The 27,182-nt window shown below is 35.9% G+C and overlaps 1 protein-coding gene across 1 annotated transcript in view; it reads left to right on the forward strand.

Annotated features, from left to right (window-relative positions):
- The window catches only part of TMEM131 (transmembrane protein 131), a 256,258-nt gene that overhangs the window by 85,924 nt on the left and 143,152 nt on the right, over positions 1-27,182 (forward strand). The window contains exon 2 of the mRNA XM_044669296.1: positions 20,094-20,155. Coding sequence (XP_044525231.1) covers positions 20,094-20,155 — 62 coding nt within the window. The remainder of the gene's footprint in view (positions 1-20,093; positions 20,156-27,182) is intronic.

The raw sequence follows: 27,182 nt of genomic DNA on the forward strand, positions 1-27,182 counted from the left end.
AGATAAGTGATGACAACCTGTAATGTGCCATGGAAAAATAGTTATTATTTCTCACAAAGACTTCTTTTCTCACATTTAATGTAGGCAGATGATACCAAATACTTAAATTTAAATTTGAAGGCCAAATTCAGTATTATAAAAATAATTAATGCAATAGTAATAACTTTATAAAGCATCCCCTTTCTCCTCTGCCACTTCTTGAGGTAGATAGTGGTTACCCTGGTTGGAATGCTCTGTCAGTTGAGTAGTGTGGTGGTGCTTTGCCTGCAAGCATGTTCTTAAAAGAAGAGAAACATTAACTCTTTCCCCTTTTTTATTGTTGTTGAACTTTCTTTTTAATGTTTACTTTATAATGAAAATGACCACTAAAAATAAGTGTTCACTTAAAAAATGATTTTGTGAAACTTATTTTGTTGTTGTTTTGTTTTTTTTTCACTTAGCAATAAAGGAGTTACTTGGGATCCAGTCAAATGACTGTTAACTCATTCTTCTTCTTGACAAGTCTTTGTAGTTTTTGGCATTTTTGGCCATTCTAGACTTTCGAACAATCTCTTCTATTTAGGTTTAGGTGACACTGTTTCATCACTTTTCTTATCTGTCTTACTAGCTGCCTTCTACTCTTTAAATGCAGGTGTACTCTGTGATTCTCTCTCCTGAGCAGTCTTTTCTCTCAATGATTTCATCAACTTTCATGGGTTTAACAAACATCTTTGTGCAGTTGATTCCCTGATCTGCTGGTTCATTCCTTCCCTCTATAAGGTAAAAAGGGGTTTTGGTTAGGTGGATATTAAAAGGTTGCCAGGGAATTGAGGAATTATCAATCCCCAATTAAAGAATAACCTCAAGTCAAAATGACCTTTATGGAAGTTTATTTACAAATGAGGAGAGTAAGAGAAAATAAGAAAATCAGAAAGAGGATAAGATAGGATAAGTAACCTAACACACTAGGTAATTTGCTCTGGTCCCCTACTTTAACCAAGGCAGATCTAATTGAGCCCAAGGCTGGAGAGTCTGAGGGCTGGAAGGGCCCTGGAGGTGAATGAAGCAAAGGCTTCAGTCACAGAGTCTCTTTTGAAAGGGAAGTTCCTTAAGAGAAGTTCAAGAAGATTTAGTCTTTACACTCACCACATGAAATTCTAATGGAATGATTTAAGAAGTCTCACCAAGGTCTCAGGATCCCAGGTCGAGCACTCCTCCCAAGTCAGGAACAAGAAGAAGTACTTCAGGTCCAAGACACGAACAAGAAAAGTCAAGGTGAATTCACTGAACTTTTAAAAGGGCTTCTTTTGCATCATTACCTGTGCCTTCCTCCTAGTTTACATGTCCAATCACAACAGACACTTTTCTTAGGCCTGCCCAGGAGGCAGTCAGTAAATTCTGATTTGTCACTTATTCTAGTACATGTGGGTCACAGACCTCCCAACTTGTGAGTTAAGTAAAGTTGTTTACACTCTGGTAATTAGATTTGAGAATGGGCAAGGTAGATTTAATCTCATTATCACACCTCTCTTGAGTTCCAGTCCTGAATCTCCAGCTGCCTCTTGGACGTATCTACCTACCCATTTCATGTTCTGGTCCTTATGTCCACTTCTCAGCACAACAGCTTATCTTCTGTGCTCCTGCCTTCCCTTACCATCCACTCCCATCCTTGCAGTAGATCTAAGAAGGCTTCATCAAAAAAGCTACACATAGCTAGACTGAGCCTATTATTGTGCTGCTTGCTGCCGACCCATCTGACATAGACTCATGCTGCTTTTGAGCCACCCAGTTGCCTAGGACTCTCCCATAACTGACTAGAGTCCACATATCCTAGGGCTTCTTCAGGCCAGCATATATCTGTCTCCACAGCTGGCTAAGGCCTGCAAACTAATGTGCCCCTGCCCTTTCCACTGTCTCATTCCTGGTGCTGTCAAAGTTGCTTCTTTCAGTCTGAGAGGGTCTCTGCCAATATCACTGTCTGTTGCCAGGGCTATGGGTGTCAGGATGCCATTATTTTCCTATTATTCTGCTGCTACCAGCAATGTTATTACTATCCAAATTTCTACCCTACAGTCTAAAGCACTACTGCTTTCTCCATTTTCCTGCTTTTACTGGCTATCCGTGGTTGTAATGTCACTAGTTGTGCTGCTACATGGAGGCCAGATCATCACTACTCCTTTAACCCTCTCCATTTCAAAGAGAGATGATTGTACCAGATCCCAAGCTTGTCAGTTGTCTCAGTTGTGGTTCCATATTTAGTGCCATGAATCACTCAGAGACTGAGGATCCAGAAAACTAAAATCTCCAACAACTCCATGTAGACTTGTGTTTTGTTTTGTTGTTGTTTTTTAATCCATGAGGGGTATAATTTAGTCTAGAAAAATAAAAGTAGATAAAAGTCTCCAACAAAGAATTTGAAATTAGCAGAAAAGGTTCTCTGGGATTTCATTATCTTTTCCCCAAGCCCTCCTTCTTGTCACCTTCCTTATTTCTGTTAAGAGCATCACCACCATTCTTCCAGTCATCTAGATATCAATAAAATTATAAGATCTCTTGAGATGTTCTAAGAATACCTTTTTTTAAAACAAACACTCCCCATACCCTTATTATTCTGCAAATAATCTCATTTTTTATTGGTTTGTTTTGACAGGATAGACATATCCCAAAAACGACATAAATTTGCCAGCAAAGTGAAACCATAAAGCAAAGCCACTTCAGAGCATGATTGTGACTATGCACCATTTTTCTTTTATTGTCATTTATTGTTAATAGGGCAGTGTGGGATGGGGTAAAAGGATTAATTTTTGAATTAGGAAATAGATCTAAGTTCAAATCATCTCTGAAACATACTAATAGTGGGCCAGAAGTTGTCGAATCATTTAATCTCAATGTCCAGGCAGCTCTCTGAAGTTACAAACATCTTCCAGAAATCTCCATTCTGTGAGTTCATCTGTATTAATTTTTGTTACTTAAAAGAATACTTTTTCATAGGCCATCATTTTTGTTTTTCTTCTATAAAGATGTCATAGTTTGTCTTATGGAGAAGGATAATAGCAATGTTCTAGTGATTACTATTTTAATTCTGGAGCTGATAGGTATCAAAAGTGCCCATGTGGCAGGATAAAAGAGAAATAGTTTTTGAAGGTTTTGTTAACACTGATTTGATTTTTGCTAACAACTTTTAGGTTATTATTATTTTTGAAAGCAGCATACCATCTCAATCATTCCCAAGCATATCCTTCTTGCTTGGAAAACTTAGGTTAGCTTCTAACAGACTAAAGTACTCTTCTCGTTACCTCTACAAAAGAGAGAGGATCTTTGTTTTAGCTGAATTCAAAAACATTTCACCATCTCAAAAAAGGTTTTCCAAGGGTTATATAAAAAGAAATACTAATGCTGCCCTGTAAACTGGTGAAAGATATAATATTAACTTGACATAATATTTGTGTAAAGGAGATAAAAGGAAGACAACTCTTTACCCAACATCTTCCACTCCTGAGTCTCAGCAGTCCTGCAGAGGTAAGATGAATATTATTGTAAGGGAAGAAAGAGGAAGAAGTGACAATAGAGGTGATCTGGGTTGGAGACCAGTGGAGAAGTCTCTGATTTTCACTATCTGGAGAGGAGTTATTCTCTATCACATTGCCTCTAGAAACAATTTCTTCACGTATGTTATGGAGTACTTTTGAAAAAGAGTTCAAATTCTCCATGGTGAGGGAAAATACTCAAACCAAAGAAGGAAATTCCTGTTAAAAATAATCACAAAATTGATCTATACAACTTTGCTGCTTTAACATTTTTATGGAATACATTGATACCATTTTCTCTAGTGGATCCGTTGTTTTTTTTTTTATTTAAAAAAAATTAAGGCAGTGTAGTTCATGTCATTTCATTCCAATTGGCCTCACCGTGGTCTAAGATAAATGTAAGTAAAACTCAAGTATGATGCTCATAGGTAGCTATTTATATGACAAATGTACTTCACAAGTTAACAAGTAGTAAACATTTGAGACTAAATTTTCTGCATGGAAACAGTATGCTAAACGCATTTTAGATACTGTTCTCTTTGGCCAACTAGAAACTGTCTGATACTAGAACAGACTTTCACAGCTATGGCTTCCTGCACAAAGACAACCATCTCCATTTCACATAGCTGTTTTAAAAAACATAATGGATACATACACATATGTGTGTATATTTATTGCCCAGTTTTAACATTCTGCTCTAACTGAAGGATAACAATTTTTTGTGCTCTATAAATTCTAAATTATACTTTTCAAACATAGTTAAAATCTTTTCATGTCAGAACTGGATTGTTTGGTGATTTTTCATCCAGGTGATTGAAATAAGGCTTTATCAATTTAATTGCTGACTTAGTTTGGAGGTATCTACCTTCCAACTTTATGCAGAGAAACTCAAAAGTCTTACTGAAGATTTAAGCTAACAAATACTAAAGACTGCTCTAAGGATTATGCTGTATAAATTAGTTGAAAAGCTTTGTGGTTAAGGTATTTTACTCTGTATATGCATATTTCCTTATCTTTGGTTACAGAGGCTAGAAACAGCATCAGTAAAGATATAGCTGAAAAGTAGAATAGCAAGAATTGAAGAGAACAGATCCAAATGAGATCCAGGACTGGAGCAATGAAATTGGAGAAGCTGTCATGCAAAAGAATTTAGTCCTGTCAACTATCTCCATAGAACTATCCGTATGGCACAAGTTCATAAGATCTAGATCTGTAAAGAGGTCCTATAATTCATATATTTCATTTCATAAATGAGAAGATTGAGGCCTAAAGAAATTGAGTGACTTGCTCATGGTCTCACAACTAGAAAGTGACAGAGATAGAAACTGGACTTTTAGTTCTCAGCTCCAAATCCAGTGGGTCTTTCTACTACAGCAGCCTATCCTGCGAGGTCGGATGGTTCATCTCTTCGAAACCTAATTCGAAAATTAGGTGAATTCTCTACAATTTCTGTTATCTAGTCTCAGTTAGGCCTATATTGCAGCAAGGCAGACATTTTATTCCACCCTAATTGATTCCTTAACTTAGTTCCCACAGGAGACTCATCTAATCCTCATCATTTCTCAAGCCTTCTATGTTTCCTGCTTCTCTAGCCTCTCACTTTAAGTGCTTAGCCTCTCAGTACACTGAAAAAAAATTGGCCATTCCCCCAAAACTTCTCCTTTCTTTTGTTCAATTCACATTATTCAGACCTCTTCCCCACTATTTCCTTCTTAAGTCTGGTCTCCAATATAGCTAATCTTTTTATATACAACCTTTTACCATTCCCTTCTACTTTTCTTCACAGATTCCCGCCACAGTCTGTCCTTTTTTATCTTTAATTTTTCCCTACATACTGACTTCTTCCCTGATCCTTAAAACATTCCTATAGGATTTATAGGAATAGAATCTCTAGCCTAATATAATAATAGATCCTCTATCCTAAATAAAGAAAAAACCAATTTCACTGGATCCTGCCATTCCCAAAGTCATCCACACCAGGAGCCTCTTTTCTTATCATTATCTTTTAAACCTTCTATAATCTGGCTTCTGACCAAATCATCCAAACACTGAAACTGCCCTCTCCAGAAGATCTCTTTAATTGTCTCATTAGATTAGACCTTTTGTAATCTCTGCAGTATTAGTCAATGTTGGTTATCTTCTTACTAGGGTTTTTGACACAGCTCTACTCGTTCTCCCGTCTATCCAACTTCTTAGCTCCCTTCACTGGGTTTTCATCCATGCCATAACCACCAACTATGGATATCCCCCACAACTTTAATTCTGGATCGTCTTCTCTTTTTCTCTGCAGTAATTCACTTGATCTATTGGTAACCATTTGTTAAACACCTGTTATATACCAAGCACCATCCTAAGAATTGGGCATACAGAAAAGAGGCAAAAGACCATTTACTGCCCAGTGAGAGAGAGAGAGCAAACAAGCAAATATGTGTACAAACTATATGCAAGATAAACAGATATAATATAGGGAAAGCTTTAGAATTAAGGGGAGTTGGGAACAGCTCCTAGTAGAAGGCAGAATTTTAGTCAGGACTTAAAGGAAACCTGGGAAACCAGTTGGTCAAGATGATCATTTTTTGAGTTCATCTATTCTCATGAGTTTAATTATTCTCTATACAAATGATTCTCAAATCTGTGTTATAATAATACTCCTCTACTAGATGTATGTAGATGAAGTAAAGAGAGAGGATGGGATGACACGTCCCTCCTTTATAACAGTGCCCAGGCAGGATCTTTTAAGTCAATGGATGATATCCCTTCAGGACCCTCCTGGGGTTAATTGATATTATATAATGGGCTCTTTAGCTGGGTAAGTTGGTATCTGACTGCATCTCTCCCTTCCCAAAGAAGCTTTGAGTAACCACTTCAGGAAGGTACTTTAAACTTTGTATTTAACAAAGGAGGATAATGGGTTTGGATGGAAGTATTGGGAGACCCTAGTTTAAAATGATAATGATGAATCTCTAAACTGTAAGCAAGTGAATGAATTAAGATGATTAGCTTTTCTCTGGTACAGCCTGGCCAGAGCCACACCAGAGCAGGCAAACTGCTGTAAGATCTTTCAGCTTCTTCTTCACTAGATGATCCACCCCTTTCCACCCTCTTCTTCTCCTGCCCACTGGGCCCTGAGAAAACTAGATAACTAAGATGATGGATTTCCTAATTTCTAGGGGCAGTAGAATCAGAGATGATGGTTTGGGTACAGGTTGTTGATGGTACAGGAACAAACAGGAGGAGCTTGCAGGGTTGAGTCTGAAAATCTCAATCCCACAAAGACCAGGATCCACTGATCTCAGGTCTCAAGGAAAGAAAGGACCCTGCCAGGGCTACCAGGGTGGTTTTATATCCCCGCCTGGGCCAACTGCCCTCTCCTGTCTACATGCTTCTCTGGGAACATTCTGACATCCAACTAATCCACCTGTCAATCACAGAGTGAACTCCTGGCTCCCAGAGATTCAATATAACATCTGTAATAACAATCTTCAACATGTTTTCTGAAATTATAAAGTGGATGTCTAGTAGCCATCTTGCCCAAAACAGAACTAAACCTTTCCTTTCTCCTACCTTCCTTATTACTGCAGAGAGAAACAACATCTTCCCAAACCCTCAGGTTCATAGCCTAGGAGTATACTCATCATCTCCTATATCCAAACTATTGCTAAGGCCTATTGATTTCACCTTTGTATTATATCTTGAAAATGTTCCCTTCTCACTTCTGACAATGGTATTGTGCTAGTGTAGGCCCTCATTACCTCACACCTGGACTATTATAATAGTGTGCTGGTGGGTTTCTCTGCTTCAAGTTTCTTCCCACTCCAGTGTATCCTCCATTCATCCACCAAAGTGATTTTCATAAAGCACAGGTCCTACTATGTCACTCCCTAGCTCATTAAACTTTAGTGGCTCCCAATTTCCTCCAGGATAAAATACAAAATGCTGTCTTTGGCATTCAAAGCCTTTCATAATCTAAGTCCCTCTTACTTTTCCAATCCTCTTCACCTTAATCTTTAATCCTGTGATACTGGCCTCCTGACTATTCCACAATTAAGACCTATTATCTCTCCAGACATTTTCTCTGTCTGCCATGCTTGGAATGTTCTCCCTCTTCAGCTCTGTCTACTAGCTTCTTTGACTTAAGACCCAAATAAAATCTCATTTTATAAGAAGCCTTTCCCAACCCCTCTTTAATTCTAGTGCCTTCCAGCTGTTAATTATTTCTCATTATCTTGTATATTTGTGTTTGTTAGCATATTGTTTCCTCTTAAATTGTTAGCTTCTTGCGCATTCCTCCTTTTTTGTAACTCCTTGATTAGCCCTGTCTGGCACATAGTAGGTATGCTTAATAAACACCCCCCCCCCCCCAGGCAAAATGCCTATAATTTATGGGTCTGGAGTAATTTAAAAGAGAAGGGATTATGTCGATATTGAGATGGTCATTGAAGGAAAAAAGAAAGAATGCAGCTGTTTTAGTCAGTCTCCTGAAAAGTATAGAATTAGCAATGTTAGAAAATAACATAGATTATAATAGTAGCTTTAGGCCCCAATGGCTTTTATGGAAGAAAATCTTTGAATTTTATGTTTTATCATTTTATATTTCTTATGGTCATTGGCTGGGAAACAGTATTATCATTGGTATTAACAGATAAAAGCAATGTGACTTTTTAACCTCAAAATTTGATTGAGAGCTCATACCTAATGTCACCTATGTTGATCACTTAATGCCAATAGAATGCATCAGGGAAACTAAAAGGTGAATTATTCCATTTACGATGGTGATATGAAAGATCAATACAGCTTTGTGGCAGATACCCTAGCAAAGATTTCAAAAGACAAAATGATCAAATAAACCTAGGAGAAATACTAGTAAGCTTCTTTATCTTTTCCTGGACTGCACAAGAAAATCACACAGAAACTTTAAAGTACTGTGAGTAGTAGATGCAGCTGGGAGTCCAATTAGTCCAATATAGTCCAATTACTGGAAAATGGGGCTTGAAGTCAGTGGGATCATGACTGCAGCAGAGGATGGAATCAGACCCTCCTAGGTCAGGGTTCTAGGGTCAAGTGGACAGTACATGCTTTGGGACCTAAAGTCAATGTTACTCCAAAAGCTATGGCAAAGCAAAGGTCCTGCTTCCACTGTTGTCTGCCCAGGGAAGGGGATGGCATAATGCTTACATAGCCTGTGTTGGAATAGGGTTTAAAGAGCAGTACAGCCTTTTCAAACTGTTCTGAAATTCAGACTCACAGTGGGTGAGATGCAAGGAAGATAAGAAGGGGATGGTTCTGCATTTGGCTACCTAGAGACTGAGGAAGAAATCAGAATTTGCAATAAAGAGTGCTGTGAATGGACAGGACACTCTATCTAAGCTTGTAGGAAGGGTTAAAGCCTGACCTTGCACAGAGTCTCAACCCAGGAACTAGGATTAGAAATAGGAGTAAATAGAAGATAACTCTTGAGAACAGTGACAAAATACAAGAGTTAAAAGAAACTCAAGAAGTAAACACAGAAGATCATATATCTACTACTGTAAATACAAGAAAGGCATCAGAAAAAAAATATGGCTTGATCACAAAGATTATTTAATCTAAGATTAGATGAAAGAAATGAAGCAAGAAAAGGAAAAACAATATTTTTTCTTTTATACCTTTACCTTCCATCTTAGAATCAATATTGATTCTAAGGCAGAAGAGTGGTAAGGGCTAGGCAGTGGGAGTCAAGTGACTTGCCCAAGGTCATATGGCTAGGAAGTGCCTGAAGCCAGGTTTGAACTCCAGACCTCCTGTCTCTGGGCCTGGCTCTCAATCCACTGAATCACGCAGCTGCTCCACTCCCCAATTAAATTATTAATAGTATTAATGGCTAACATTTATAAAGCACTTTACTTATTTAATCTTCCTAGCATCCCTTAGAGGTAGGTATAATCATCCCCATTTTGCAGATTAGAAAACCATAGCAGACAGTTTAAGTGACTTTCCCAGGATCACACAGCTAGTAAGTTTCTGTAGCCAGATTTAAACTTAGGTCTTCCTTTTGTGAGGTTAAGGATTAGAGGAAGGTAGGTAGGAGAAGGAAGGGAAAGACAGAAGAAGGGAAGGAAGATAGCCCAATTGGTAGCCTCCAGCCCCGGTAGAGAAAGTTGACCTGAGCTTTTCGGAGTTCAATAAAGATCAGGTAGCACTTATTGTAGAATAGCTAGGTTTTTATTTAATTAGGAAAGGGAAAATCTAGGGAAGGTAGGAGGTAGATCTCAGAAAAAGATCAGAGAGAGAGCTCAGACCCAAGAGAGTCTCTGGGATGGAGAGAGCCCAAAAAGGCGTCAAAACTCTCTCTTTTATACTTTCTCTGACACCTCACACAAAGGAAGTGGGAGATGTCAGAGGAAGTTGTAGCAGGGAGTCCTGGAAGATGTAGTCTCCCAGGGCTTAGAATATTTTTAAACAACACACTACCTAGGTCCAATATTTGATCCACTGTATTGGCTAGCTGCCTCATCATTAGAGATCTAATGTAAAACAAATCTGGAAAGAGAGTAAGTAGACTGAATGAATCTAAAACATTTTATCTAAGTAGCCAATTCTCTGAACAACAGACTTAAGAAAATAGAACTCAAATGATTCAATAAAGCAACAAAATATCAGAAAAAGATACAAAGAGTGAAAAATTCTGATTACATGTAAGCTACCTACTATTAAAAAAAAAACTAATTGGAAAAAAGTTTGAGAGAACTTCACACTTATAAGATACTATGAAACATGACCAAACAAGAAATGTCGTATATTACATTTCAAGAAATCATGAGGGAAAGTAAAAATAAAAAGAATTTACCAATTACTTCCTGAAAGAGACTGCAGATTTAATATATCTAAAAATGTCATAGCCAAGATCTGGAACTTACAATTCAAAAGAGAAAATACTGTTAAGTAACCAGAAAAAAATTGAAGTACTATGGAACCACAGTTAGTTTCCTATCAGGAAAAGGAAATTATAAATGACATTCTAAAACAGAAAAGAAAAAGGCATAGAATCAAGAAAAATATGCATTTGGGGTGGCGTACTATATTCACCATCTCATTAACTGAAGTTTATGATCTCATATTATCCTAGTGAAAGAAGCATTAAATAATCATGAACATGTCATTTAGGGTAGAAATGGACTAAATTGAGCAGGGATATAGTTAGGGACAGAAAAGCAAAATTGAGGGAATAGTACTGGGCAAAAGAAATTTCAGTTTTGGAGGGTGAATTATGGAGTAGGGGGTTGAAAGAAAAAGTAAGACCCATTGATAAGGAACTGGGCTAGGTAAGCAGAGGAGGAGCATCAGAGTAAAACCTGATCACTTCAGTTATAAATGACTAATAGTGTTGTGCTGCCATTTTCTTTTTTTCCTCTTGCCCTTTTTGCAAAGAGTCAGGAGCAAACAGAAAAAATGTGACAGTCATAACTTTGAAAGTGAATTGAGAGAAACACATATATAGACTTGTGAGAAGACAGTGGACTGAATTAGAACAAATTTCAACAAAGGAGGTAGTCAAGGAAAACCTTTTCAGTAGAGAAAAATGGGGGAGAAATTAATAAGCAACCAAAAGGATACCTTAAAATAATGACTAAAAAGTATAAAATAAAAAGGTACATTCTTTAAACATCAAAAGGGAGAAAAAATACTGTAACCACAAGACCACAAAACAGTAATGAATAAAATATAGCTCATTTGTCATGATTTAGATCACCACCATAATAATGTAAGGGCAGAAATCATTATGTAAATTAACAAAAACAATGGAAAATTTCTGCAAGTTTTTCTGGAAAAGATAAGGTTTGGACCTAAAATATGCAAAGATGAAAGAATGAAAATCAGAACAGAATAAGTAAAAAGCATAAGGAAACTGAAATGATCCCATATCTCTTCAAGCCCAAGTCAATTGACTTTGAAGATAGAATTGTTTGGGGATAATCTAAGAAACACCTGAATGCCATACTAACATTTAAAATTATTGGAAAGAATATAAAGTATTAATTGTTAAACTTCTGTTTCTGCTTGAGTTTGACACCACTGATTTTTAGGACCAATAAAATGAAGCTATTTCCAAAATTCCCTAATAAGGAGGGAGGGACATGGAACAAAGAAGTAGAGAATGGGTTCTAAAGAAGTAGGGAACTTAATCCTGACAGTACCATTCAAGCAAGAGGCCAAAAAGGAGGGTCAGGAGCCATACCAGTCAAACTGTTTTATCCCTGTCAATAGTAGTCATGAAGAATGAAGAGACCTTGGAGATTCCCTACTACAGATCTCCTAATTTATCAGATAAATTATCTGGGTACAAAGGAATAGGGTGAGAGGATGATCAGAGGCAGACAGACTTTGGATTTCTGACTCCATATCTAGTGTCCACTTCACCACACTACATTGCTTTCTTAGTAAATTAGTATTCTGAGGAAAGGGAGTTTACAACTGAATATGAAAAATGAGAAAAGGAGAAATGATATTAGAGAAAAGTCTAGAATTACATATTTTTATGGGAGAGTAAAGGAGAAAAGTGTCACCTTATGTGAAAGTCATTGAGGAAGAATATAGAGAACATTTATGTACAAAGTCCATGAAGGGGCAAGAACTTAGTTACATAACTAGTAAGTGGCTTTTGGAAAATTCAGAACCATGTCTCTTGATTCTAAATTAGGTCTTTCTACTCTACCATACTTTCTCCTTGGGCAGAAAGAATTCAAGTTCTTTCATAACTGCCATCTATGGTAGATCTTCAGATAATATATATGTCCCATTGAGTAATATTGCTAAAGGGTTGCTGTGGAAGAACATAGAAGAGCAGAGTTTTTTAATTGTAAAGTGATATCTAGAAGGAGGAAGGAATGGACATTGAGATGAGGTGAATTAATAAACCAACATTTTGTTGAAAACAGTGCCATACAAAAATGTACTAAGAGATAGTGTTTGGAGTCAGGAGGAGACAGGAAATAGGGAAGATTCTGAATCATTTTTTTTTTTTTTTTTTTTTTTTATCTAGACTGGCAGAGGGAAGGATTAAAAAAAAAAAAATCTGGTTTTGTGGTGGTAGTGAAAGCTCCATGGGAGGAAACTATTGGGATTAGATTAGGGTAAGGAAAACCACCAAAATCTAGTGCTAGATTAAAAGAAGGGGAAAAAAATGTAAAATGGAATATGATGAAGAAACAAAAAATTAATTATAACTTTATGAATTGACTAAACTTGCTAATAAAAAAGGCAGAGAAGACAGAATGCTTAAAATGAAACTGGAAATTAACATTTGCTGTATAAGAAATATGTGAAAGCAAATAGGGTTTTTAAAAATATTTTTAATTGACTGTGATCATGATTTCCCCCAATCTTATTCCCTCTCTCTTCCTCCCCCTCTCAGAGTGTGGTCCCATGTAATAAATAGTACTTTTTTTTTAAAGACAAAAAGAAAAAGAAATAAACATGACTCATGTACATTAGCAATTGTACAATTGGCAATCAGCAGAAACTGCACAATTAGCAGTATATTGATGTACATTGAGAAAATCTGAAAATATATGTAATATATAACATTTGTAGACCTCCCACCTCTACAAAGGGAGTGTGTTCTTTTTAATTATTAAGCTAAATGATGCATTTACAATGAATAGATGGTGACTTGCTTAGAAAATCAATGGAGAAATTAACAGAAAAAAACTAAAGCAAAGTAGCAGAATGCAAAGTAAATTTACAAACTAGATTAGCATTTCTACACATTAATAGAAACTAGGAAGAAAAAATAGAAAACTACATTTCCTTTAAAATAACAACAAAATGGACAAATTTGTATAAGTTCTTCATATACTCAATAGTGTAATAATAAAGGAGCCAATCAGGGAATGTTTGATAGATGGGAGATAAAGTCTATGTGAGTCTCTCTTTTAGCTCTCCCCTGAGGCCAAATATACACTGGGAAACTTTAAAGGGGTGTCACCCTGAAACTGGGCGACCTGGATGGTTGTGGCACCCCTCAGGAGTTGGGGGAGAGGCTTCCCTATAAGAGGAGGTATGTGGTACCCCAATCCCGTCCTGAACAAGGACAGGGTTCACACAAACCTACCCCCAATCAGTTAAATTCACAGCAGGTGATCTGGCTTCATGATAGAGGCAGCCAGACCAAGCTGTGGTTCCCCTCTCCCTTGTTCTTTCTCAGGCACTCTGGAATGCTATCTGACTGTTGAATGACTTTTTATTATTTGCAAATCTGGAATTGGGGAAAGAGGTAAAGGGCAGAGGGATTTTGGTGTGCCCCCTTCTCTATTTCTATGGGATCTGTCACTTAGGAGGGAACCTTTGGGGTTCCCATTCACAAGCTTCTTCCCCCACCCCTTCTCCTTCTCTTTCTATTTCTAGTTTTCAGTTTCTATCCTTTTCTATAATTGTAAGTTTTGACTGAAAGGGGGTCTCTCAGCAAAGTTGGGTAATGGGAGAAGGAGACTAAGAGATTGATCCCAAAATGGAGTCCAAAAAAGTTAGCTGACTGGATGGTTGACATCTTTATGGATGAGATGCGATGAAATGGCTTTGACCAGGAAATCAGGGTTTCAGTTTCCAAAGAAAGATCCTCAAGAAGCCTTCAGGACTGGATCCAAGCTGTGATGTTCTCCTCCTCTCTCCTCCCAGTCCTCCACCAAAGACCTCTCCTCTCCCTTCTTCTCTGGAGAATCCCAGAATCTGGTCTCAAATGTCAGCAACTGTCAGCAACTGCCTTCTCTGGCTCCTTTTGTCCCATCCCCCTTTCACAAATTCTATCCATACACTCTATATACTATAAGTTATTTTTACAGAAATAAGGAATAAATAATTGGAAAGAGATTTAATTTTCCTGACTAGACTTTGCAGATTTAATAAAGTACTACTAAGATTTATCTGTGGCTTTATTGCTTTGTCAAACTGCCAACAGAATACAAAGTAAAAGTTTTATAGAAAAAGATTAAGTAGTTTAAGGTAAATTATATCCCCTATCTCAAAAAAAAATGATCTAATAGAAACCTACACTGCAAATCCTGTTAATTAGTAATTTCCAAAGTCATTTGATACTAGTTTTAAAAAATAGAAAAGTATAGACCAATGGGATGATAAGCAAGATCTAGAAGTAGGCAAGACAACAACTGAAAGATAAATCTTTGCACAGAAACCATGGGGAGAAAGGAATTTGATGAAATCTTGTGAACACTCAGAAACAGTCTTCCAGAAAATTGTCTGAAACTAACATATTTCAGTATATTGAATGCCAAATGAATAATCTAAAGGAAAAGGTTAAGTAAAAATAAAATACTAGAGGAGGTGGAGTATTCACTGTTTTCATATTGACGAGAGGAAAATTTATGATCAGACAAGTGATAGAAGTAATTACTTAGAATAAAGAGGCAATTTTGTTTACATAAAATTTAAATGTTTTCATATAGGTAGAAACAGTGAAGCCTAGAATAAGAAAAGTTAACTGGTTTCTGAGTTTTAAAATTAAGTTTCTTTTTTAAAAAAAGATCTGATATGCAAAATTTCTAGGAAACTGACATATATAAAGCCCAAATTGCTTTCCAGTAGATAGTCAAAGGATATAAACTGATTATTTTCAAAAAGAAAAGATGCAAACTAACATCAATCATATAAAATCATAAAAAAACACTTTGAATCACAGATAATAAGAACCACAAACTAAAACAGGCTTTGAGCTATTACCTTCCACATCTTTAATTTGCAGAAGTAGTAAAAGAAATAGAAATTCATTGTTGAAAGCACTGTGAAAAGACTGACAGCATATAAATTCACTATCCTGAATTATGCCAGAAAAGTGATTAAACTGTCCATATTCTCTGATCCAGTGACCTCACTATTTGGTTTATATAATTCAAAAGGTATATAAATAAGAGTTTCACATAAACCAAAGTATTTGTATTAGCACTACTTGTGCTAACAAAAGTATGGACTCAAACTATGTGTTCAACAATTGAGGAATTGCTAAATAAACTTATATGAATATGATTAAACATTATTATGCCATGAGAAATGACTTATATGAAGTATGTAGAAAGAAAAAAGCAGATGAGGGGGAAATCATTATAACTACAAATGGAATAAATAAAGATTACTAGACAACATGATTCTTCCCATTGTGTTTCTAGTGTTGGGACCAGAGGTAACCTCCGGCTTCTACCTCTAAGCCAAATATTCTCTTAAGAAATTTTGAACTATTAATAGTGTAATCTGTACTGTCACTTCCAATTTTATGTTAAGTAGCTTTGTTTAACTGTTTTAACCAGTTATTTAAAAGGGAACCACTATAGGTGTTTATTTACAAGCTATGAAAATATACAGTGGTACTTTGATACATGAATACCCTAAATCATGAGCAGTTTGAGGTATGAGCAGTCATGATCAGGATTTTTTGCTTTAAGTCACAAGTGGATATTTGAATCACAAGCTTCCACCACCCTGCTCTTGCTGAACATTCACTTTCACAAATTACAGAAGGCTGTCTCGTTTAGTTCATTATTTATCTGGCCATGCAAGCATCTGTATTGGAATGCTTTTGCTTTCTTCTTTATTTTTGTCTTTATTATCAGTTTTTTGGACAGATTTCTTAACTTTTAACCAGGGGTCCTGACAATGAAGGAATTGAAGTAGTTACATCAACAACAGCATAGGGAGGTTTTGCAGGAAATTAGTGGGGAGGAGCCCAAGGTGGGTGAGATAAACAGTACAAGAGAGATTAAGGAAATGTTGAGGATCTGGGAAAAAATTAAACAGTTTATTGAAAAGACACACCCAGAAAAAGTTGCAACAGGTCATACATTGGAGCCCTGTAACGACACGTTTCACACATTATCATGTGTAGAGAGTACGTTATGTTAAGTGAGCGCACAAAATGAAAACCTTCTCCACCAGCATCTTTTCCTGACCTTGAAGGTAAATAACACTTTATAAGCAAGTTTATTTCTTTACATTCTTATCTATAAATATATTTGTTTATAAAGTACATTTTTGTATTTAAAAGCATATAAAATAAAAAATTCATGTGTTTTTTTGGGGGCCAGAACAGATTAAATTGCATTTCCATAAATTTAAATGGGGAGGTTTCAATTTGACACATGAGCAAATTGGGTTATGTGCTTGGCCATGAAACGAATGAAGCTCTTGTGTCAAGGCACCACTGTATTGTTTAAAAGAAAAAGGAAGCTGTAAAGTCAGAAAACTGAACTCTAGTCATGTCTTATTGATTTTTTAGCTGCATAACCTTGGAGACATTGTTTAGCCTCTCTGATTCACACAATCTTTATCTTTAGCATAGCCTAACTTCTTTGCATTTTTCATAGAAAAGATAATGAAATATAAAGGCATATATAGGTATAAATATACACTCATATGCACCTAAATATATGTATTTTTGGATATAGGAAAGATGCCAGTCTTTTCATTTTAAATGTCTTCTACAAGTAAATTTGAATATTTTGTGCTTTTCTAGAGGGTATGTAATAAGGAAAGCCTGACCAACTTAAAAAAAATTATCTGCTCAGCTCTTACAAAATTTAAGAAAGTTCCTATGCTGTTATGAAAGATCTTCTCTTGAGCCAAAAGACAAGGTACATTGATCCTAACAATATAAATCTGCCAGGGCATGTACTGGCATCTTCTCAGTGATAGCAGGGTTTTCAAGTTCTCTTAATATTTCAAGGTAACAATAAAACATGGAATTTGTCCATTCGTTTTCCCTTTTTCTCATTACATGACTAGCCCATTAAAAATATTCCTAGGTCTCTCTGATACCTTTTATGCTATTTCTCTTGCAGAGTTATATGTTGCAAACTATGTGCATTCATCATGCACTTTTGTTGGGGAGGAGACTGTAATTCATGACTTTCAGCCCTTTAGCATTGTGAGAAGAATAGTGTTGTTAAAAAGGTGGGCCTTCATTTCAGGATAAAGCTTGGTGTTATTAAAAGAAGTACAAAATTTCCTAAAGGTGATTCAGCCATCTTTCTTCTTCCTATTCAATATTGGGCCTGCCTCACACCTGCTAATTGCTTATTTAAGATATAGGTGTTGGTACATCCAGACCTATGAGTTATCCAACTTATTGAACTGCATATTAGTGTCTGGCCAATGATACTTTTCAACTATCTTCTCTTCCCCGCCCTCCCCCCCCCCCATATGAATAGTTATTGTGAGTATAATACTCACTTGAGTTATTATAAATTTCATTTCAGAGAATTGGAGCCTTTAGTACAGTTATCTTCATATAGGGTCATCCAGCTGACCTCACCTTTTATCTTCTATTTTAACTCCATTCTAAACATAGGTTTATAGATATTGGTTTTGAATTGGAAGAAATCTTACAAGTTGTCAGTACAAACTCTTCATTTGTTGTTGTTTAGTTATTTCAGTTGTATCCAACTCACTGTGATTACATTTGGAGTTTTCTTAGCAAAGATACTGGAGCAGTTTGCCATTTTTTTTCCAGCTCATTTTACAGATGAGGAAGCTGAGGCAAACAAAGTTAAGTGACTTGCCTATGGTCACACAGCTAATAAGTGTCTTAGACCAGATTTGAATTTAGGAAGATGTCTTCCTATGTTTAGGCCCAGCATTCTCGTCCACTGCACCACCTAGGTGTTCCAGGCACAGGGAGTTTAAGTGACTTGCCCAAGAAACAAGTAGGGTTAATGGGATGTGAACCTAATTCAATGGTTTATTTCTTCTTCTCTGTGATACTGTCTCTTGCATTTACCACGACAGTGACAAACCCAGTGTTGCAAAGATGTCTCCTCCTTTTTTTTAGTCTCACTTAATACTAATAGAACACAGTTAAACAAAATTAATTTCCATTTATATCTTTCAAATAATTTTTTGTGAATTTTACATGCATTTGAGATATTGTAGAAAGCAATTTTTAGTAGTTTATAAATAAATAATATTATAAAGTAAAAAAAGAACAGTAGGATCTTTTATTTTTTGCACTTTTCAGTCATTCATGTGAATGAAAAGATGTGGTTTGCTGTAGAATATTGTATGTGAAAGCTTGATTCTTCCCTTCTCAAACCTATATCAGGAATGCTCTCCCTATATTTATTGTCATAAAATTTTTTTTGTGTGTAGGAGAGTAGATATTATTGGCTGATAACTTTGTATTCTATTATCTTTTTTTTTCTTGGTAAATTCTCAAATTTGTGCTATCCTTTTCTATATGTTCCTACAAGTTTGCCACAAAAATCCATCCAGTGGGAGGCATAGGATTTTCCCCAAACTTTTGGTGTCTTCTTTGATATGCCTTGAGAATTGATTCTTCTGTGCCCATAAAATATTGTCTCATTACATCACAGTACTTGGTTTAATACAGCTATTCTTTTATCTTTTGCTTTCTTCAGTTGTTTCTACTTATGTAGGATTTTCAGTCCTGTAATATGTCAAAATATAGTGATCTCACAATCTTTGATAGTAGAATGAGGTTTTTATAAAAATCTTCAGACATTTTTTGCATTTTTTCATATATTATCTTACCATTTTAATCTTTACATGCCTTTGGGAGATTGGGAGATCAGTTTCCAATTTGTTCTTTTCCCATTTTTCATCAACAGGTTGTTTAAATTGGTTTAAATTACATACATTTTTCTTCTTGCTTTTATTCTTCTAGTGTGATACTTCTTTTCAATAATTTCTTGTTTAAATCAGTGTACTTTTTATGATCGTATTTGGTAATTACGAAGTGCAATGCTATCAGCCCTCGGTGCTTGAAGATATTCATACTAGCATATGTAGGTTTAAGTCTTCCATGTAATTTATACTCTTGGCTTTTTACTCTTGAATCCTATTCCAAAATTTTTTTCCTTTTTAGCCAACTTTTGAAGTCAACAAAATTAAAGTAAATACTGATTTGATCTGAAGGCTGTTGACATTTTTATAGAATTTCTTTTCCATATTGTCTATAACAGGTGCTAGTACAATAAACTACAGTTATTTTCATGGTGGTCTTTTTTGCAGACGTTCACACTTGCAGTGGAACATGAGATGACCAAATGGCCCATGAAATGTTGTTAACTTTGGACCGATGCTAAAACCAATTCTGCCAAAACCTGCTTTTTTTCAAGGACAAACTTGTTCCTCTCCCCCCGCCCCCACCCCACCCCCATTTAGTTGTCACTTCATTTTGCCTTCTGGTTTCATTTTCTTAACAAAAAAAAATTGAGGTTTTTTTTTTTTAATACTGCTTAAATTTCCATCTGTAACCTTCTCCCCACTCTCCAAGAGCACTGTTTCTTGTGCAAAGAATTTTTTTTTAAAGGGGAAGGGGAAAAAATCATGTGAAATTAGTCATTATTAATGAAGCCTGGTCAGTAGAAAGTGAAAGCAAAAATTACTTAAATTATTTAAGTTGTATTATTATACTGTTTGTATTAAATGGTTACAAAATGAATTGATTTTTATATACTTAATGTTGAACTGTCAAATAAAATCCATGTTCATAATATAAGACTTTTCTTTAGTTTCCTAGATTGTAATTATAGTTTGAAATTTGAGTTGTATTCTTATGAATAAAATTCTGTTATTTTATTTTCACAGCATTCATTCAGTCGGATAGCATAATAGAAGTACTACGTTTTGATGATGGAGGACTTTTACAGGTAACGAGTTATATATTCAAATATATTTACTTTTATTTGCTAATTTAGATGGGTAACCACATTTTTCTCTTAAAAAAAAATCAAAGTGATTTTTTCAGATCACGCTTCAGATTTGTATAAAAGAGGCTTAGCTGGGTGAAAAAGAAATTTAGCAAATAACTTAAGGAACTAACTATATTAATTCTTGTGGAGACAAAATGGTATGTTAAAAGGCTAATTTATAATTGAATTATAGTTTTGTGCATAAGCAACTTCCCATGTATTTTGGTGGCTTTGTAAATTTGGATAGTTACTTTACTTCTATGTGATTTTTGTGCCTATACAAAAATGGTATTTCAATGATTTTTCATGAAATGGAGGTAGCCTTCACCTTTCAAAAGTTATGCCTGGTTAGTGTTAGTACTAGCATATATTAGACAGACTAACAATGATTCTAACTACATTGTGACTACTCTGTGGATCATCCATTCAAAAAAATATTTATTTATTTAGAATATTTTTCTATAGTTACATGATTCATGTTCTTTTCCTTCCCTCTTCCCTCCTCCCTCTCTGGACTGATGAGCAATTCCACTGGGCTATATACATGTATCATTGTTCAAAACCTATTGCCGTGTTATTAATATTTGCAATAGAGTGATCATTTAAAGTCAATATCCCCAATCATATGCCCATCGAACCATGTGAACAATCATATGTTTTTCTCCTGCATTTCTCCTCCACTATTCTTTCTCTGGATGTGGGTAGCTTCTTTCTCATAAGTTCCTCTGGAAAGTCCTAGATCAGTGATTGGCAAACTATTCCCCACAGGCCAGATCCAGGCCATAGTTTGCCCATCACTGTTCTAGATCATTGCATTGCTGCTAGTACAGAAGTCCATTACATTCAGTTGTGCCACAGTGTATCAGTCTCTGTGTATAATGTTCTCCTGGTTCTGCTCCTTTCATTCTGCATCAGTTCCTGGAGGTCTTTCCAGTTCACATGGAATTCTTCCAGTTCATTATTCCTTTCAGCACAATAGTATTCCATCACCAACAGATACCACAATGTATTCAGCCATTCCCTAATCGATGGACACCCCCTCATTTTCCACTTTTTTGCCACCACAAAGAGCGTGGCTATGAATATTTTTGTACAGGTATTTTCCCTATGATCTCTTTGGGGTACGAACCCAGCAGTGGTATGGCTAGGTCAAAGGTTAGGCAATCTTTTAAAGCCCTTTGGGTGTAGTTCCAAATTGCCCTCCTGAACGGTTCAATTTTTTGCGGATCATCTTAGTGAAATATAAAAAGTTTTATTGATACTTGATTGGAAAATAAGTGTTGAATTTTTTAACCGTAGTAACCACTAAAATTCACGAAGTACAAAAAGGTCCTAAGTCCTTTTGAGACCCTCTTCTATTGAGAAGTGATGATAGTAGAAAAGGAAAGAAGATAAACATGAATCATTCTTAGATTTTTTCCAAATATCATGTTAGCTCTTAGTATTTTAAATGTATGTCTTTATTTAGTGAACAACATTTTGATATACTATTTGAGGATTAGGGTTATCATAACCATATTGACATTCTTACTGTTAATGAAACTATGGACTCTAGAAATAGCACCCAAAAGGATGGACAACTTACAAGTCTTTTTTATAGAAGAGAGCTAAGAAATTGGCACTATAGGTTTTATTGTGCCCTCAAAGACAAATGATAATATTTCATAAGTGAGTTGGTTGTCTTGTTATGCTTTTGACAAGCAAACTAGTAACAATGAAAATAATTTTAGTTTCATGAGATATAGATGAGAAGAGAATGCATTTCAAACATGGGAGGTATTCTGCGTAATGAGTTTAGAGTTGGAGTATTGTGTATGAGCATCAGAAAGAAGGATAGTTTGTGTAGAGTGAATGGAAGGGAGTAATAATGCTGGAAAAGTAGATTGTGCCAGATTATGAAGAGTTTTGTATGCAAAACAGAGGACTTTTTATTTGTTTGCAGAGATAATCAGGAATCAGTTGAGTTGGTCTCCAGTTACAGAACTTAAGTAAGAAATAACTGATTTCTAATGCGGAAATTATTTTATAACCAGCTCTCCCAGCAGTGAGCAATATCTGTGAGAACAATGGTGAAATCAATACTGAATTAGAAAAAAAGGTAATGAAAAGAAGACACTACATATGATTTGATATCACATCCAAAATAACTTGTTAAACTAGTCTTAGAGAAATGTAAAAAAATAAAAACATTCATTATATCACCATACACTGTACACAGAGCCTGATATACTGTGGTAAAATAGAATGTAATGGACTTCTGTACTAGCAGCAATGCAATGACCCAGGACTATTCTGAGGGACGTATGGTAAAGAACACTACCCACATTCAGAGGAAGAACTGCAGGAGAGGAAACACAGAAGAAAAACAACTGCTTGAATACATGGGTTGATGAGGACATGATTGGGATCGAAACTACCACACCAATGCAACTATCAACAATTTGGAAATAGGTCTTGATTAATGACACATGTTAAAACCAGTGGAAATGCATATCGGCCAGGGGAGTGGGGGAGGCCGGAGGGTGAAGGGGAAAGTAAGAGCATAATCATGTAACCATGTTAACTTTTATAAAATATAAATATTAATAAATGTTTAAAAAACTATTTACAGATTTTTAAGTATTACTCTTCACACTATCTGAAAGGTGGGATATTCTCAAAGAATATAAAGGATTCTGGTAGGTAATATCTTACCCCCAAAATGTCACTGAAGAGACATTAATCTTCCAACATATGTGTCTTGTAAGTTCCTGGGGGAGGGGGCAGTTATTTTCTTCAGTGCTTAACATAATGCTTGGAACTTCATAAGCTCTTAATAGTTGTTTTTTGACTGGCCATCAACATCTCTATAAAAATAGTGTTTGTGTTCATGATAAGATCTTTGGAGCAAATTAGGCCCTCATGTACGTGCCTGTTCTTTTTTCCCCCCCTCCAAAAAAAAAAAAAAAGAAGGAAAGAAGACAAAACCTAAACACTTGACTTAATATAATTAAATGTCCTCTTTAAAGACAATCTTCAAGTGATTGTTATCACTACATATTTTAGATCATATGGAGAGTCTTGAGACAGGGAGAGTAAATAGGAGGCTTTTGTCATAGTCTAGGCAAGAGGAAATGAGGTTCTGAAGTTAAATGGTGGTGTAAGAGGGGAAATTTAGGTATTTTATAGCTATATATTTAAAACGTGGCCGCCAGGAATCAACAGTTCAGATTGATTCCGTAATTAAATCAGACCCAAGTCAGCATCAGGTTGAGGCAAGTTTATTTACAACTAGGAAGGTAAAAGTATAGGAATAAAGAGAAAGGGAGAGGCTAGTCCAGGCCTAGTCAGGCCTGGACGAGAGAGAAGGTTAAAAGGCTAAATAAATGAAGCTGCAAGCCATAAGGCCCAGCAACCAGATAGGCTAGTGCCTACCTAAGGCAGAGTTTGGAAGCGGCCTAGGTAGGCCAAGGAAGTCAGCCTAACTTACCCAAGTGACAATACAGAGTGTAAGCCTTCTGTGGTCTCAGGAGAGGTTCTTCAGCACCCAGTTCAGAGCAGAAATTCCCTTCACAGAAAGTAACCAACTTACTTAAAGAGATAGTCTCTTTCGTCACTTCCTGTGGGTCCACCTCTAATTCAAGCGGACAAATGGCAGTCTCTACATTGATTTGGACTGCCCAAAGGGCAGTTCCTTGTACTCAATTTGTTACTTATTGTCACGTGTGGGTATCTCGTCTCCCCTCCCCACTAAGGAAGGTGAGGGTGACGTAATTTCTATGCCTAGGTTAAGTATGAGACTAACTAGGAATGGGCTAGAATTGATTCTGTTTACACAGTGACTGTAAATAGACAAAAAGGGACAGAAGTAACATGTCATGATAAAACTGACAAAATTTGGAAATCAATTTGATATATGGGGTAAGGGAAAATGAGCTGAAGATGATGCCAAAGTTATGAGAACCTAGGTGACAGAAAAGATGGTGTTATAGTCTACCGTAATAAGGAAGTTTGAAAGAGTAGTGGTTTTGATAATATAATGAGATATAATGTGGATCATAACTGCAGAGTCTTATTATTCAGTCTCCTCTATGCAAATGAAAAGTGGTTCAGGAAAGTGAGGGTTGGCAACTAGGTGAAACAATGGATAGAGCACTGGACCTTGAGTCAGGAAAATGGAAGTTCAAATCCCACCTTGGATACTTAACTTTATATGTGTGACCCTAGGTGAATCACTTAACCCCAGTTTGCTGCAGTTTCCTCATCTTTAAAATGAGAATATTAATAGTACCTCTCTCCTAGAGTTGTGGATATTAGATGAGTTAATGTTTGTAAAGTGCTTAGCATTGGGCTGCATATGTAGTTATATTTTATTTTTAAAATGTGAAAACTGTTTTTAACACATAAATAACATAATCACTCTTGTACATTATTGAAAAGCGTATTTTTTTGCATCTGTATTAAGGATGAGTTGAAGATGAGCTATATTAAAAGTAGGGAGACCAGCTAACTTCTATAATTGTCTAGGTGAGAGGTGTTGAGGACTTGATCTAGAGTAGTGACTGTGCAAGTAGCAAAAGAAGGGACCTATGTGAGAAACATACTCCTCAGTATTCTCCAGTAGATATGGGAAATATTTGGTGGTAGTAAGGGAAGAGTCAATGTTTACTTAGTTTTCAAACTTATGCTACTATGATGGTTATTTTTAAAAGAAATAATGAAGTTAAGAGGAAGGGCATGCACATGCAAATGCTCATGTATGTGTGTGTGTATTTTTTTTTAACCCATACCTTCCATCTTAGAATCAATATTTAGTATTGGTTTCAAGACAGAAGAGCAGTAAGGGCTAGACAGTGGGAGTTAAATGACTTTCATAGAGTCACATAGCTAGGAAGTGTTTGAGGCCAGACTTGAGCATATGTTTTTTAGAGGAGGGTAACTTAGTGTTACTTTTGAACATGTTATAAAGATGTCTGAGGCAGGAAAACCAATTAATTAGCTCTTATAGTGGTATGGCAAGGAGAGATGAGGCCTGAGTGATAGCAATGACTGTATGAAGAGAAAAGGATATAGAAAACAGTTATGAAATTAAAATGAATGAGATTATTTTGGTTTTTTGTTCCAGATGTTTACAGTAATTTTTTCCCCTTTGACTTAGATGATCTAGAACTTGGTTTTGCCATTTCTGGATGTTTTAAGGTCAGTGTTTCACGAGGTGACTGATCTCGACACATTCTTACTATTTTTACTTTGTTTTCTGGTTCTAATATGTCTCCATTGTTTTATTTATTAAACGATAGGTTTCAATTTTTTTATTTGGTCATGGTTTTCAGGAAGTCTTGCTCTTTGAACTGTTTTCTCTGTCATTTGTTTTTGAAAGTAAATACCTCACACAACATTTTGTTCTATTTTTTTCAGTCTCTTGGTTTCATTCTATTTCTTTTTCTCTCATAGTCATTGAGTTCTGATTACTTTACTTATCAGTCATTCTCTTGGCTCAAGTTTTCCACCTGCTGTTCTAAGTTACTAATTCTTCATTCTAGTTTTTTTTTCTGACCTTATATTTTACTTATTAACCTCTTGATTCATTTTTTTTAGCCTTATCATGTAGTCCCTTGTGGCAAAGCTGGTTTTTCCCTGTGAATCTCTGCTTATACTTGTCAAGTTACTTTCTTTGTTTCATATTGATTTTGTCTTCTTTTAAATTATTTTTTCATTGTGCTTCATGTTTCATTGTTTACTCATATTTTTCCTTACCTGAAATCATTTTTCAGTGCTCTAGGGCTTCATATTCATTTACTAGGACTTACATTGGTCTCCCTGGGGTAAACTTTTTTCCAGCCTCCTCTTGGTTTTGATCATCTCACTGTGTACTTCCTGAACTCATGACAGATCTTATGTTATTCTTAGGTCTGTTGTTATTGTTTGCTGGGATGTGAGTGGGAGAGCTCTCCACCTCCACATCCTTCATATGGCCATCTCAATCTGAAATGTGAGCTGAAGAAGCAGGGTAGAGAGCCTTTCAGCGTGTCAGATGGCTTCTAGGACCTCAGGGATTAGACAGGTTGTGCCTAGGCTAGGTCAGGAATATATGACTATATTCTTGCCTGGGACTGGGAGAAGGAAGTGGGAACACTATGTTACACTGAGTGGCTGGAGTCTGGCATTTGAAAACTGCCAAAGGATTTTGCCATGGATCTTTCAAAATTATATGAGATTCCTTAAAAAATATATGAGAGAACTTTCTTCAGCCTTTGCTTATTAATAGTAGATGAAGCAGGAATATGTGTTTTTCACATAGGTATTTCCCACTGCCATATGGGAGAGAAGTCAGTTTTTCTTGTCGGAGAGATTCTCCATAATTTTATAGGTCATAATATGTTCATGTTTATTGATTATTTGCTTATTACATAGAGCCTCCAAAATAAAATCCATAATTATTCAAAATAGTTCAATGTAACTACACTGATTATCTAGACTAGAAGAATAACTCATAGATAGATGGAGTCAGGAAGACTATGGCTCATTATGTGCTTCTGGATTCATTTACCCTCCCCAAGTCTCAGGGTTCCTCATCTCTAGTGTGATAGTAGATAATCCTACCACATAAGATTATTGGGAGGATCAAAAGATAATTATATAAAGTGTTGCAAATCTTAAAAGCACTATGTATATATGAACTTTGTTGTTGTTCTTTACTTATTTTAGTCATGTTTGACTGTTCATAACCCCATTTGGGGTTTTCTTACCAAGATATAGAGTAGTTTGCTATTTTTTTTTCAACTCATTTTATAGATGAGGAAACTGAGACAAACAGGGTTATATGACTTGCCTAGAGTAACACAACTGGTAAATAGCTGGGACTAGATTAGAACTCAGGAAGATGGGTCTAACATCCAGGACACCATACTCTGTTCTACCTTCTTGCTCTATTGTAAGATATCCATATGGGAAAAATCAAGTATTTGAAGGATGCCTAGTGGCTAGATTATGACATGCTGTTGGA

Source organism: Gracilinanus agilis, chromosome 3 (genome assembly GCF_016433145.1).
Source record: "Gracilinanus agilis isolate LMUSP501 chromosome 3, AgileGrace, whole genome shotgun sequence".
Lineage (NCBI taxonomy): Eukaryota > Metazoa > Chordata > Mammalia > Didelphimorphia > Didelphidae > Gracilinanus > Gracilinanus agilis.